Source organism: Ovis canadensis, chromosome 2, assembly GCF_042477335.2.
Source record: "Ovis canadensis isolate MfBH-ARS-UI-01 breed Bighorn chromosome 2, ARS-UI_OviCan_v2, whole genome shotgun sequence".
NCBI lineage: Eukaryota > Metazoa > Chordata > Mammalia > Artiodactyla > Bovidae > Ovis > Ovis canadensis.
Genome location: NC_091246.1, coordinates 106,453,258 through 106,469,541, shown reverse-complemented (window position 1 = coordinate 106,469,541; position 16,284 = coordinate 106,453,258). Strand labels below are relative to the sequence as shown.

Below are 16,284 nucleotides of genomic sequence, written 5' to 3'. Positions count from 1 at the left end.
AAGTGATACATTATGATAGAAGATGAAGGAATGGACAGGATTTCTACACTGGAGAAGGGAAATAAAACTGAATGTCCCTAAGAAGGTGTATTTGTAATATTTTTAAAGCTTTGGGTATAGTAGTATTCTGCAAAGAAATCTGCCTAAAATTATCAAGGGTAAGAAATTTAGCAGGTACAGTCATCCTACGCAGTTTGTGTTATAACCACTTGGTGGTAGACTGATGAATTATGTCATAAAAAGCAGAGACCTTCAGGAACATGACAGTTTTTGAGGTTTTAATGAGGAAATCTGGCCATGTTCTCTCTTTTTTCCAAATCCCTTACTCCATCCCACAAAAACAAGTCGGGCTAGAAACCTTTCCAACTATTGCTGTTGAAACTGTTTTGCTGAAGTGATCTTGCAAAAGATAAAGTATAAACATATGTCCAAGCTTTCAGGATGACACAGTGTTGGATAATAGCAATTAAAATGAGAAAGTCGCCAGGGCTAGAAATATAATTTGGAAAGTCTAGTTAGAAAAAAAAAATCAGTAGCGTTTCCTTTATCTATGAATATGATTTGAACTGGGTATGGACAAATACAGGATTATAAATCAGGGCCACGCATTCAATAAGAATCCATAATAGGTCAACTTCTGAAACAGGATTATAGTGACTTCAGGGTCAAAATAACACCAGAACCACAGTACGCTTTTACAAGCAAATAATATAATTTTCTCTGTGTTTACACATATGTACATACCTAAGAGTTAACTTATATAGTCCAATGAAGATAATTCTATGCAATTTCCCCAAAATGAATTCAGTTCTTTTCCAGTGATGCTTTTACTGTAATTACACTGTATTGAGTTTTAATAGAACCACAGAGATGGTGCTAAATGGCTAAATGTATACATGAGCAAAACAGCATTTTTAAAAGTGGTGCCTAAATAAAATCTCTTCCTGTTGAGAAAGATCTTCTATATACACATATATACACGGATGTCCACACACACAACTCCACACAGCTCCCCATAAAATAATTTACATATTAGATTATTTTTCCTTAGAAAAGTTGCTATCAAGTCATTCTGATACACGTAAAATAAGAATAATTCTCTTAATAATGGTTTTAGCTAATAAATCTTTAAGTTCTTCATATCATATTTTAGCTAAAAGCAACTCTGAAAATTAATTTGGATTATATTTGCTAAATTTAGGAATGAAGTATAACTAGGTAAATTAAGAAGCACAATACATAGTTTCAATTTTTAAAAATGTCCCTGATAATCTTAACAGATATTCAGTGGTTCATGAGTCTATCTCTGCATTTTCATTTTCCCTAAAATGCACAATGAAAACTATAGGACAAAGAAAAGACACACCATGATCTTTACAAAAAGTTACAAAATCCAAATCAGAATAAGCTGGGCTTGGAATGATAATCTGTTGGGCTTTAATAACTTGATTAAGTTCTCAATTAAGCAGTAATGAAGTCTCAGTTCAGTGTGTTTAGTTAAATTAAAGCACACACCACAAATTGCAAAATATTTACGATATTTAAGCAGATACCATATTCATTTAGAAAAGTAATCAAAATACTTAAAATAACATTTTAAACACACTTAAGTATACAGAATAATTAAACATGACATTATTTACTCCTATGCTTATTTCTGCTTATTAAAGAGCATTGCAAATGAATAATTCATATGGTAAAATTTTAGTTTTTTTTTAAATTTTAGTTTTAATGTGAGATCTAATAGTTACTGAAATGGGAGAGATCAATTGTGTTTTCACTTACATTTATTCTCTAATATATCATCTCTAAATGAAACATTATTACCTGCCTTGATTGTAATTTAATTATACAATCAATTGTATCCTTTAAAATTTCATTATATGAATTTTAGCTTTAAATTACATAACATTAGCAGAAAAAAATTGACATGAACATTATTATAAATTACTCCAGTGTGCAATTCGTTATAAAGTCAACAGGCCTACCTACCATTGTTGTCTCAGCAATAGAACCAAAGCTGTTTATGAATATGTTGCATGTGACGTTAACTGCAGGGCCTGAAAGAGAGATTAAAACAGAAGTGCTGATTGGATGCTTATCTAAAATATTTTCAAATAATTCCATGTATCTGATATGTCATTTTAAAAAAAGAATTCAAAGCATTTCATTATCTGGCTACAAACTTTGTTATTAGGCTTGATATTATATAAGCCTTGTTATTAGGCTTGATAGCTATATAAACAAAAAACACTGAAATATTGTGTGATAGGAGTTAAAATAATTCAGTTCATCTTGTCTAAGCTAGTCATATAAAATCACCAAAACTGATACCTAACCAAAAATTTCTTTTGCTAGTTTATTTTCACATAAACATAATTGAGTCTCTCAATCAGTTGTGAGAGCTGGACTGTAAAGAAGGCGGACAGCTGAAGAACTGATGCCTTCAAACTGTGGTGCTGGAGAAGACTCCTGAGAGACTCTTGGGCAGCAAAAAGATCAAACCAATCTTAAGGGAAATCCACCCTAAATTTAGTTGGAAGGACTGATGATGAAGTTGAAACTCCAGTAGTTTGTTCATTTGATATGAACAGGTGACTCATCGGAAAAGTCCCTGATGCTGGGAAAGATTGAGGGCAGAAGGAGAAGAGGGTGTCAGAGGATGAGATGGCTGGTGGCATCTCTGATGCAATGGACACAAACTTGGGCAAACTGTGTGAGATGGTGAGGGACAAAGAGGCATGGCATGCTGCAGTTCATGGAATCACAAAGAATCAGACATGACTGGACCATCGAACAACAATGTGGGACCTAGTTCCCTGACTAGGTATCAAACCTGGGGCCCCTGTAGTGGGAACATGGAGTCTTAGCCACTGGACCACCAGGGAAGTCTCCAGTTTTACATTATTCTGACAAGGTAAATAGTATCCCAACTAACCATATAATATTCTATGATCACTGTTTCTTTTCTGCAAAACATGTTCCTGAGGTGGATAATTGTTTTATGTGCTTCATATAGTTTCTTCCATATGTATCATCAGATTATCCACAAGTTCTGAAATGTCTAAACTGTGTTTCCATATCAGACTCATCACATATTCTGTTAACTCTCTCTTCCTTCAAGCTTCCTCCATTCTAGATTTATTGTCCTGGAGCATAACAGTCATTCATGCTCTCCCATCATCCTCCTATAGGAGATAATGGAAACTGAGAGACTCTACTTTGGGGGGCTCCAAAAATCACTGCAGATGGTGACTTCAGTCAGGAAATTAAAAAATGATTGCTCCTTGGAAGAAAAGCTATGACCAATCTAGACAACATATTAAAAAGCAGACAAAAGTCTTCTGTTATTTTGCTGACAAAGGTCCATCTAGTAACCGCTATGGTTTTTCCGGTAGTCATGTATGGATGTGAGAGTTGGACTATAAAGAAAGCTGAGCACCAAGAACTGATGCTTTTGAACTGTGGTGTTGGAGAAGACTCTTGAGAGTCCTTTGGACTGCAAGGAGATCCAACCAGTCCATCCTAAAGGAAATCAGTCCTGAATATTCTTTGGAAGGACTCATGTTGAAGCTGAAACTCCAATACTTTGGCCACCTGATGCAACGAACTGACTGGGAAAGATACTGGGAAACATTGAGGGCAGGAGGAGAAGGGGATGACAGAGGATGAGATGGTTGAATGGCATCACTGACTCAATGGACATGAGTTTGAGCAAACTCCAGGAGCTGATAATGGACAGGGAAGCTTAATGTCCAAGGGGTCGCAAAGAGTCGGACATGACTGAGCGACTGAACTGACTAAAGGGAAGAAAAAGCACAGATATTTTATTCCATGGTCACTTTATCCCATCATAAGAGACATATGAAGTCACAATTAATGGTTAGAAGATACATATATATAGTTAAATATGTATATATGTATTTTACTTAATGTAAGTGGTGGTAAACTCTAAAATATATACACAGTTACAGTTACAGTTTAGTCGCTCAGTCTGAGCTCTTTGCGACCCCATGGACGGCAGTAAGCCAGGCCTCCCTGTTCATCACCAGCTCCCAGAGCTTGCTCAAACTCATATCCATTGAGTCAGTGATGCCATCCAGACATCTCATCCTCTGTCGTCCCCTTCTCCTTCCACCTTCAATCTTTCCCAGCATCAAGATTTTTTCAAATGAGTCAGCTCTTCACATCAGGTGGCCAAAGTATTGGAGTTTCAGCTTCAACATCAGTCCTTCCAATGAATATTCAGGACTGATCTCCTTTGGGATGGACTAGTTGGATCTCCTTGCAGGCAAGGGACTCTCAAGAGTCTTCTCCAACACAGTTCAAAAGCATCAATTCTTCAGTACTCAGCTTTCTTTATAGTCCAACTCTTACATCCATACATGACTACTGGAAAAACCATAGCCTTGACTAGATGGACATTTTTGGCAAAGTAATGTCTCTGCTTTATGCACCGGCTGACTGAAATCTTGAAAAGCTAAAAACCAATCTTTGATACTTTCTAAGTGTTAGTTGTTCAGTTGTGTCTGACTCTTTGCAACCCCATGGATTGTAGCCTTCCAGGCTCCTCCACTTATGGGATTCTCCAATCAAGAATACTGGAGTGGGTTGCCATTTCCTTCTCCAGGGGGTCTTCCTGACCCAGGGATCAAACCTGCATTTCCTACATTGAAGGCAGATTCTTTACTCTCTGAGCCACCAAGGAAGCTAAGCTATTCTCTTTTTCTCTTGAGAACTCTAAAACTCTGCTATTTTCCTTTGCTGGTGACAGCAATGTGAATCTGGGGGATACCCTTTTACTTAAGATAAATTCTGTTGTGCTTTATTGACTCAAATCCATTGGAAGAAGGAAAACACAAATGTTTTCGTACTGGGTTAATTCACCTTCCAATAAAATGCGGCTTCAGGAACATCCACATTGGATGTAACTTCTGTAACTGCTGTTACAGAACTGTCAGCCCAATCTGACTGCAATCTCTTTGGCTGAAATTGGAATAAATAACACAGTGGGAAGACAATTTTCTTATTTTAACTTAGCAAGGACCAGGGGCTTTATTTATTTATTTATTTGGTCTCACCCTTTAGGTTAATTATTATGCATAGAATTGTAGGTAAAATTGGTGAAAAACTGGATTAGTTGAAAATTCAGTGTAGGCTTCAGTAACCTTAAGTTAATAAAGTCTGTTCTGATGCATTCCTTGGGACCAGGCGCTATTCAGTACCACCTAATGACTCCAGAAAAACTCTGAAAGGAACAGTATTAAGCACTGTGCTGGGAGGAGTGCTCCTGGGGTACATTCGTTTTCTCTCTAAAATAGCATGTTTCCACAGAAGAGCCATGATCACTCGTAGGGGAAGCGGGTACTGAGGACTGGCCCTAACAGTTGGGAGCATGATGCCTCACATCGAATGAACAAGACTCTAGGTCTTGCTTCTCCAATATGCCTCCCACCAGATGCAATAACATCTTCTTAACAACAGAAAGGCAACCTGGCTTCAAAAGCTCAGTTTGATGTGTAGTAAAGTAAATCCCAGTGCTTTCATGTCTAAGCTTTATTGTCCAGTCCATCAGTTATCAGACGTGTTCCTCCCCTGGTTATTAGTACATACAAAAGAGCAGATCTGGTTTCTATTTTTACTGCTTATTTGTTATGTGTTCTCTTCTTCAGCAGAAAGAAAGGTGAAGGGATTCGGGCACCAAATCTTAATTTCAAAAATAGAGCACTCCCTTGAAAGATATACATATATATATCCACATGATATGTATATATGCATATGCCTGAAATACATATCCATAATAGAATTAATTTTTTAATTTAAAAAATAAGATTGAAGCAATGTGAAAAAAATGTCTATTGTTTCTAAAGATAGTCTCAGGCTAGATCATAGAAATTCTACAAAGTAAAATCACATTATTTTGTAATTTACTTCGTGAACATGAAGGAGTCATTACAAGATTCTTTATCATGAGAGTGAAGTAAACCAATACAACATGGAGAATGGTTGAATGGATAGCAAAAGCTTAGAGACAGAAAAAAACAGGGATTTATTGTAACTGTTCAGATGGGAAATAGAATGACCCTGACCAAGGATAGTGACAATGGAGATAGGTTACCAAGAACAAGATAGATACACTACCATAATATTTATAAAGCAGATATTCTACATGTTAAGCTTCTGGTCCATGTCAGATCATGGCAGGTCATGGAGAAGTCTTTTTACCTTCACTGTTATTATATATTGGAAGGACTGATGCTGAAGCTGAAACTCCAATACTTTGGCCATCTGATGCTATGAACTGACTCACTGGAAAAGACCCTGATGTTGAGAAAGATTGAAGGCAGGAGGAGAAGGGGACAACAGAGGATGAGATGGTTTGATGGCATCACCGATTTGATGGATATGAGTTTGAGCAAGCTCCAGGAGCTGGTGAAGGACAGGGAAGGCTGGTGTGCCCCAGTCCATGGGGTCACAAAAGAGTTGGACACAACTGAACAACTGAACTGAACTGATTATATATACAGCATTAAAATGTTGTATAGAAAATGATGCTCAGAGAAGACTGTAGAACTTCTATTGCCATTACAGACAGCACCTGTTTAGCAGTTGTTGGTCAATTTGTTACTTCTGTGCCAAAGCAAAAGCTATTACATCCATCTGATATACCTGTATGTTTAGCAACAGAACAAATAACTGCTATATGGCAAGTTGCGCTTTAAAACTGTTCACTACATTAGCCATCACTGGCCTGAAAAGCAAATGACAGTAGCTGCAGATGTTTTCAGCAGCATGTTTTCTTTTAGATGTTTCTTAAATAGAATGTGGCTTTTAAGCTCAGAGGTGGACCAAGGCAAAATGGCAAAGTACAAAGCAAAGCCTTGGCAGTTACATTATTGTGATTCATGTTGGGGAAAAATTGTTCACCAGGCAGATACAGAGCAAACAAATAGACACACACACAAAAAATCCAAGTGTTCATGAAAATGACTCTAAAAATTTTTAATATAATGTTGCATTAAAGTCTCACCCTTATTAAAGATATAAGAAAGCAATCAAAAGATTAAATTTTTTAAAAATCTGTTTAGATTTTGTTTTTATGTTTGTTTTTATTATATATATAATAGTCATGTCATGAGGAAAGATATTTTATTTTGATTGACAAAAGAATATTTGATGACTTTAAATCCATATTTTCAATTATGTTTCAGATACTAGAAAAAAGGTTTGAAAAGGATGGCCTGGATTCCATTTATTCTTCCCCTTACCTTTTATTCCTGAAAAAATGTAGCCAAAAGCCATTCACTTGGGCAGTGCACAATAGGCTTCAAGTTGGGGATGGCTGCGGGGAGTGTGGTCAGCTAGAGCAGGGTGAGGAGGATTTCACAGCACTGGGTGTTGAAGCCTGAATGAGGCAGCCAGGTGTGGGATATTAGAACCAGAGAAGGGTGAGGAGCGTGTCCACATGGGGGCATCCTGGCAAGGGGAGTAACCATCTGAACAGGACTCTCAGGCAGGAGAGGGAGTGGCAACAGACAAAGGAGATTCGTTATATACTGATCAAACATGTAATCATATTAAAGACAATGGGAGTCAAGACTTCCCAGGTGGTCCGGTGGCTAACACTCCACGCTCCCAATGTAGGGGGCCCAGGTTTAATCCCTGGTCAGGAAACTAGGTCTCACATACTGCAACTAAGAGTCCACACGCCACAACCAAGATCCAGTGCATTAAAATAAAGAAAGATGACATTCTAACATGTATACTATCATGTAAGAATTTAATCGCCAGTCTATGTCTGACGCAGGATGCAGCATGCTTGGGGCTGGTGCATGGGGATGACCCAGAGAGATTTTATGGGGAGGGAGGTGGGAGGGGGGTTCATGTTTGGGAACGCATGTAAGAATTAAAGATATTAAAATTTAAAAAAAATAAAAAATTAAAAAAAATAAAATAAAAATAAATAAATAAAACAAAAAAAAAAAAGAAAGAAAGAAAATAATGGGAGCCTTACTGTCAAATGAAGGAGTTAAAGCATGGAAATTCAAAAACTAGAATAAATGTATGGTAGTATAGCTATCAGCGAGAACACATGGTTTTCAATAGATAGAGATATAAATACACAGATGTAAATTAACATGTGTGTGTGTGAATATTTACATGTATATGTGTGTATATAGGGACACATTCTATCAGGAATCCACTTAGCCAGTTAATCAAAACAAACATCCTCAGTCATGGTAAAAATTTACAAGGTCCAAAATCTAATAAGGTGCAATTAGAACACAGCATCTTTTCTGTGATATTCCTGTCAAGATGCATTATCTAAACTGAATCATGAGGAAACATTGGACTATTGCAAATTGAGAAACACTCTGTTAAATAAAGGAATAATATTTTTTAAATGCCAAGATCATGACAGAGGAAGGAGGGTCTGTTCTACCTAAAGGAGACAATGAGAAATGACCCATGAAACATAAGACATGAGTCTAAACTGGATTCTTGTGCTATGGAGCCATTATTTAGATAATTGATAAAATCTGAATGGGAGCTCTAAATTAGATGGTAGCAATATATCCCCTTGATAAGGAAATGGCAACCCACTCCAGTATCTTTACCTGGGAAATCCCATGGACAGAGAAGCCTGGCGGGCTACAGTCCAAGGGGTCTCAAAGAGTCAGACACGACTGAGCACAATATATCCATGTTAATTTGCTTGTTTCAGTGATCAGACTGTGGCTATCTAAGAGAATATTCTTATCTGTATGATACACCCAACCATTGGGGCATCAGGTCAACAACTTACTTTCAAGCAGTTTGGGGAAAAAATAGTCTGTGCTAGCTATACTTGCAAATCGTCTGTTAGTCTGAGATTGTTTTAAAATAAAAAAAGGGAAATAACCACTACAGAAAGAATATATTAAAGAATAATCAAACAAAATCTAAAAACATATGGTGCAGAATTTAAATCTGTGAATCTTTCAGGTGTTAGTCTACAGTTCTAGAAAGATTTATTATTAGGGATTTTTCTTGTTAAAATGACCTTGCATGATATAAAAATGCAAATAGAATATACAGCTTTTTCAAAAGAACAACTGTGAATTTTATTCAAGAAAAGTAGTGTCTGGATGGATAGGAATAATTAAAATGGATACAGAGATTCTAACACTTTCCCTGAAAAAAAAAAATGGGCAGAAATGAGTACTGGGTACGTATACCATTCTGGGGATACAATGTGTTATAGCAGAATAGACTATATGAAAATTGGATTTATGAAATGGGATAAAAGGATTAATACAGAGGAATATCACAGATGAAAAGACAGAAAACACAAAGACATAGTGAAGGCAACAGTGTTATTCCTGGATAAAGGGAGTGGTCCCTGGAAACAATAAAAAAACACCAATGCGGTAAATGTCCAGGGGGAATACACAAACAGGTGACTGCTGGCAGTCCTTGCTGCCTGGATCCAGATTAGATTTAAGGTTATAAAGACCAACTGAGGGCCTAAACCAGAGAGTCAAAGAAAAGAAATAAAATCTAGAAAAAGCAAGCAAAAGTCTGGTGAAATAATATTTTATTGCCTATGGACATCCTCTTATTTGCTATTTGATTGCTTTTTATCTGTTAAACTGGCTTCTAGTTTCAAACGACTCCTGGAAGCTTCTCTTTCAAGAAGGAAGATTGAGCATGGTTGTCTTACTTTCCGAGGACATAAAAATGATCTTAGTGAATAAAAATGAGACTAGACATATCACACCAAAGAGAATGACAGGAAAGTCAGCATTGGTTGAATGATATAAAATATAGAGGGCAGAAGAGATATGAAACAGAGAAAAGCCTAAATAAGTGATGATTAGAACAACATGGAGAAGGAAGCGAACACGCTAAGAGGCACAAAATTCAAAGTCACCATCAACAGGAAAGGAGGTGGGGCATTAGATGGAGTAGCAGAGGGCATGGATACCTGTCCCAAAAAGCTCCCTGCCCCCATCCATCGTCCCCTAGAGCAGGGCTGGCCTGGGGTTTCCATGGGTTTGGAGGATGCACTTTTTTTTCTCCTTTTTGCAGACATAATTTATGAAGGTGATTGGAAATATGAGTCTGTAAGCAATGCTAACTTTTTAAGTGTTTTCTTTTTCCAGCTTTATTGAGATAAAATTGACACACAACATTGTATAAACTTAAAATGTATTAATACAATGTGTTGATTTGGTACACTTATATACTGCAATAAGATTATGACTTTAGCATTAGCTAACACCTCCATCATGTCACATACTTACTACTTCATTTTGTGGTAAGAACATTTAAGATCTACTCTATTAGCAAATAGTATGGATGAACTTGGGCTTCCCTTGGGGCTCAGTTGGTAAAGAATCTGCCTGCAATGCAATGGGAGTTCTGGGTTGGAACAATCCCCTGGAGAAGGGAAAGGCTACCCACTCCAGTATTCTGGCCTGGAGAATTCCATGGACTATATAGTCCATGGGGTCGCAAGGAGTCGGACACAACTAAGCAACTTTCACTTCACTTCATGTCATAGATGAACTTACTTGCAAAACAGAAAACACGGACACCAAGGGGGATTGCGGAGGTGAGATAAACTGGGAGATTGGGACTGACATATATACATATATACACTACTGATACTATGCATAAAATAGATAATTAATGAGAACCTAATGTATAGTACAGGGAACTCTACTCAGTGCTCTGTGGTATACTACAAGGGAAGGAAATCCAAGGAAGAGGGAATATTCTTATATGGACAGCTGATTTACTTTGCTATACAGTAGAAACTAACATACCATTGTAAAGCAACTATACTTCAAAAAAAATTTTAATAAATTAGAATGTACTTCAGGAAAAAAATTTTAAGTATATAATACAGTACTGTTAACTATAACCTCAAGGTTATGCATTAGATTTCCAGAATTTATTCAACTTCTCTTTACAAAAAAATAAAGATTGGGAAAAAAAGAGTTCCTGACAGTACCTCAAAACTAAAGTCATCTCTATTCTGGCATTTGGAGAACCCCAGACCAAAGCCTAGCAACTCAGCCCTCAGCTGAAACAAAGCTGTGCCCAGGACAGAACCATCTCTGTCACATGTCCTTTCCCTGAGAGAGAAATAGCACAAAGCCACCTCCTTGCACACACACAGCAGACAGAACACGTATCAGCACCCAGGCAAATGGACTTGGTCCCTCCTAAACTACAGAGCATTTCTATTACATGCCAGAAAACTAACAACTGAAAGAGAGTGAACAAGATGAATAAATATTGCTCCTGCAGGAAGAGAAATCATTGGCCAAAAAAAAGCAAAACAGAAGAGGCGGAATGCAAGAACGGAGGCATCCAATTAGCAGTCGAGTTAGTGCAAAGGTCATAACACCTTCTTTGTAAGAGGCCTAAAAAGCCATCAGAGATTAAACAGATGCTCACTGCAAATTACCAATTTTCCTTTTGGAGTGTTTGCCTCTAAGAAGTAGAATTGTGCCAAAGGACTGTTGAAGCTATTCATCACTAATATTTTTGGACAATTTAGCTTTTACCAAGTTCAGGTACATGATATTTACTACTGTCATAAAACAACAAACAGATAAACGTATAAAGTAGCACCTGCCTAGCAACTTGGAGCACCATCTTTCTGTAGTTTGTGTGGCTTCTGCCTGATAAACTGTGCCTCTTCCATTTCTGCTTTTCCCTAAATAGAAAGTTCTACAGGAAACGTTTCAAATCCCAGGAAAGAAGTACTAGCATCTACCTATTATTTTTGCTTTTCAAAATGGAAATAACTGCTTCTATACACATCACTTCTTCTGCCTAAGACCAAATTTTTGAAATAATGATTTGTACAAAACTCTGATTTGTTTTGAATGATTAATTTAGTGAGATACGGAGCTTTATTTGCCAATTCTTTTTTAGCAGACTCCCAGATTATTTCTAAACCCAATTATAGTTATTAAATGCATTCTTTATAATAGTTCAAAATCATTATATTCAATAGGTCTAAGACATAACAGATTTCATACTCCGATTATGGTAAAGGCACAGAGTCTTTCTTGGAGAAACCTGATTCTCAGAAAGGTTTAAGATGAATTATGACTATCCTGGAGGGAAAGAGAATAGTTGATTAACCCATGGAAGGAAAAAAAATAATAATCTTAGTAAGTTAGACGCCTAAGTGTTTTAATGTCTTTAAATATTTAGTTTTACAAATAGCTAACATTTATATTTAATTATTTACTAACATAATTTTCAATGGAAGAGACCATCCTATCTGTGCTCAGGACCAATTTAAAGTAATTTAAGAGAATTATTTTGTGTAATGCATCTTAATAACATTTAAAATATTTAATCTCAAGTAAATCAAAATTTTTTAAATGTACTATATCTTAGAGAAATTACACAAAATCATACAAATAAGTATCACAATTTTGTTTAAAGAAAAATGTCTACATCTAGGGTTTTTATTGATTGTTAATTAGATTGAATATTCTTATTTAATTTTTGCAAATTGTCTGAGAATGTCTCTACCGAGATTATTTTGTTTTCCTCTTACAAAATTTATAAATTACTGAGAGGTCAAACACACAAGTTTTTCCCAAGAATTTTATATTTTAAAAACATTTTCCTATTGCCTAATCATCTATCTAGGTATTTTCTAAGAGTTTTCTTTTGTCACCTTTCTGCTTTAAAAAAAAATTATTTTGTATGGGGGTATAGTTGATTAACAATGTGACAGTTTCACGTGAACAGTGAAGGGACTTGGCCATGCATATATTCAATACATGTGTTCATTCCCCCACAAACTCTCTAAAGGTTTTTTTTTAACTATGTCACCGTGACCATCACTTCATAATGTATAAAAAACAGAATCATGAAGCTGTACACTTAAAACCAACGTAATGTTGTACAATCCAAAGAAGACAAAGTATGATAGCTATTAACACCAGAATATATTTCTTCTTTGACCAACATGGTGCTTGGAGGATTACTGGAAATAAGTATTAGAATTCGGGGGGGAATCAATTTGGAAATTTGTCTTGCTTAATCATATATATTGTAGTAAGCAGAACAATTACCTTTAAAATTGGGTCTGATTCTCGCATCATACCCCGACGTCCTCCCCATTAATTTATCTAGAAAGTCAGAAGGTGACATTGGGGCACTTCGAGACCTTGCACTGTCTGTTTCCTTTGTTGCAACCAAACTGAAAATGAGAGAAAAAAAAAAAGATTTTTATCAAAAAGTCTTCCTAACAGTTGTTACCTTAAAATGTAAAATTAAAATGCAAAGCAAAAAGTACCTTTGAAATCAAACCCCCAAAAAGGTCCATATACTGTAGAATGAATATTATCATGACAGGTGTTTATAGATTTACAGTCAGGATTTACAAGTGTTCACATGTATTTAGCAGTGACAATATTTGTGTTAAGTCTGGATACAAAGCTACTCCAAATTGTTAGGCTTTCAAAATGTGTATTTACCCAAACTTTATTTCTGATTGCAATGTTTAGCTAAAATTACCCTTTGTGATTCAAGCATAAGAAAATGTGAATGTTCAGCTGTAAAATACAGCTCCTATAGCTTTTATAGAGGGAAAACACACTACCTTTTAGGTTTTGAGAATTTTTCTTAACAGCAATAAACTTCTGCCCTAAATATTAAACAATACTGTTCTTTTCATCAATCAGAATGAGTGCTTCCTACATTAGTAACATGTTCAGTTAAATTTATTCTGCTTTCACTTTGTGTCTCTCTTATACAATACATTTTGTTCAGGTCTAGAATGTGTGCATGGAGATTGAGAAATTACCATAAATGTGGTCTGTGTACTTGGCTATTATCCAATGAGAAGCTGTGTCTGGGAAAGGTAGAGGGTTATTGCATTTTTTTCATTCAAACATGTTCCTTAGACGCCCACAAGTGACTGCACCCCCATCCAGCTCCTCGTTTACCTAGGCTAGTCCCCAGAAGGTCTGGGCCTGCTTGCTAGTGTCAAATGAATCTTTTTATTTACAGAGCTTTGCTCTGAAAGTGAAGCAGACTTTCTGAGGACACATGTTTGATATATATATAAATATATTTGACCTGATGTTACTTCCTAGAGGTTGTCAGTCATCACATCCTCCCAGCTCTGTCACTCAGAGCATTATCAAACTCTGAACCTTTGTGGTCACTCTCAGAAGTATCAAGTTATTAAATTCCTCCTGCCAGAATTTCCAACAAGTAGTGAAAATGGGCGTAGAACCATAACCATTAAATTACCTACTACAGTCATATGAAAAGTGAAAGTGAAGTTGCTTTGTCATGTCGGACTCTTTGCAACCCCATGAACTGTAGCCTACCAGGATCCTCTGTCCATGGGATTTTCCAGGAAAGAGTACTGGAGTGGGTTGCCATTTCCTTCTCCAGGGGATCTTCCTGACCCAGGGATCGAACCTGGGTCTCCCGCATTGTTTGTATTCAGTAATTAATAAACACAACTGTAAAATCTAATATCAATGATAATGTGAGAACAATATTTATGAGAGTATAGTATCACAGCTAACAGCACCTATTAACTCTTGTCCTGTTCTAGAGGATGTATCTAGTTCTGGACAGTCTAAGTCAGTTACCTTCCCAATAACTGTCTTTCTGTCTCTCTTGCTTTCTCTCTAAACAGAAGCTTCTTCTCTCCCTATTCTGTTGCCTCCATATTACTTTGTAATCCTTTATCTCTGATCACTTCTGGTCAGTTGAACCCCTTGCCACGGTTATCTCTGGAAAGTTTTTTCTAAGGTCACAATAATCATCATGAAAAGAAAAATAAAAAACCTACTCTCTTCTCAATAATTCTAGAACTTTCCCCTACCACCTGGCTTTAAGAAACTTTTGCCTGTCCTTCAGCATTTGCTCATTTTCCGTAGCCCAAGAACAGTGGGCAGGAAAGGGCATTTTGGGGGCTCTCCTGACTACATACTGTTGCTTCTAAACTATTCCCTGGGTTTCTTTTGCAACACCCTTCCTTCCAGTTGTCAGAAAATAAAATTCTACATTTTTTACCAACAAAAAAACCCAGCTTACCTGGATCTCGATACTCTGCCCATCAACTTTTAAAAAATAATACCCTGAACTGGCAAGCACTCACATTTTGCATTTGTGGAGAAGGTTGTCATAGGTTATCTGGGTCAGCTCTGTATGCAGTGACATGTAGCCTTAGAAGAGAAATGCAGTGGTATGTTTGATTGTGAGTGGAAGAGGAAAGGCCGTGTGGCCACAGAGGCAGACATCAGAGCGGTGTGCCCATAGCCAAGGAATTCCAGTGATCAACAGAGACTGGAAGAGGAAGGCACAGATTCTCCCCTAGTGCCTCTGAGGGTGGGCGGTCCTACTCACATCTTGTCTGGAGCCCAGTGAACTCATTTCAGACATCTGGACTCCAGAACTGTGAGAAAATAAATTTCTGTTGTTTTAAGCTACCCAGTTTGACTTGTTAATGGCAGTCATAGGAATCTAACAGAAGCCTTCTGGTGAATTTTTTTACTCTACTTTTCAACTGAAGAATTACTCTTTGGTTCTTCCTGCAATTCATTTTCTTTATTATTTGTTTTAATTGGAGGATAATTACAATAGTGTGATGGTTTTTGCCATACATCACCATGAATTGACCACAGGTACACACATGTCCCCCACATCCTGAACCTCCTCCCTTCCCCCTCCCTCCTCCCCACCCCACCCTTCCAGGCTATCCCAGAGCACTGGCTTTAGGTGCCCTGCTCCATGCATCAAACTTGCACTGGTCATCTATTTTACATATGGTAAGGTACATCTGTCAATGTTATTCTCTCAAATCATCCCACACTCTCCTTCTCCCAGAGTCCAAAAGTCTGTTCTCTACATCTGTGTCTTTCTGTAGTTTCCATCTCTCTGGTATTTTGTATTTGGTGAGATACTATTGTCATGACTTTCTTTCCAGTTCTTTGGGCATGGTATCCTTTAGTTCTTTGAAAGTACTTTAAAAAGCTGATTTTATGTCTTTGGCTATTATTTGACTTTTCTGAACTAATTCGGTAAAATCTACATTCTTTATAATATATGACTGTGGGAATATCTGTTTAGTTCACTTAGAGACCAACTAATAATTCGACAGTGATTTTTTTTAACTCCTAGGGCCAGTAAGTCTCCCAGTATTTTCTGGGGGCCCTAAGCTCACGGGGCCATTCTTCAACATTGAGTCATGCAGTTGATGAAGCTGCTGTAGCCTTACTTCCTATTTGCACAAAAGACCCAAAG

General features: G+C 36.9%; 1 protein-coding gene across 2 annotated transcripts in view; it reads right to left on the bottom strand.

Annotated features, from left to right (window-relative positions):
- GLRA3 (glycine receptor alpha 3) overlaps positions 1-16,284 on the bottom strand; it is a 183,074-nt gene that overhangs the window by 133,736 nt on the left and 33,054 nt on the right. For both annotated transcript variants that reach the window (XM_070292284.1, XM_069579441.1), the window contains exons 2-3: positions 13,092-13,219; positions 1,993-2,060 (exon numbers count right to left, since the gene is read on the bottom strand). In XM_070292284.1, the coding sequence (XP_070148385.1) occupies positions 1,993-2,060; positions 13,092-13,219 (196 nt within the window). The remainder of the gene's footprint in view (positions 1-1,992; positions 2,061-13,091; positions 13,220-16,284) is intronic.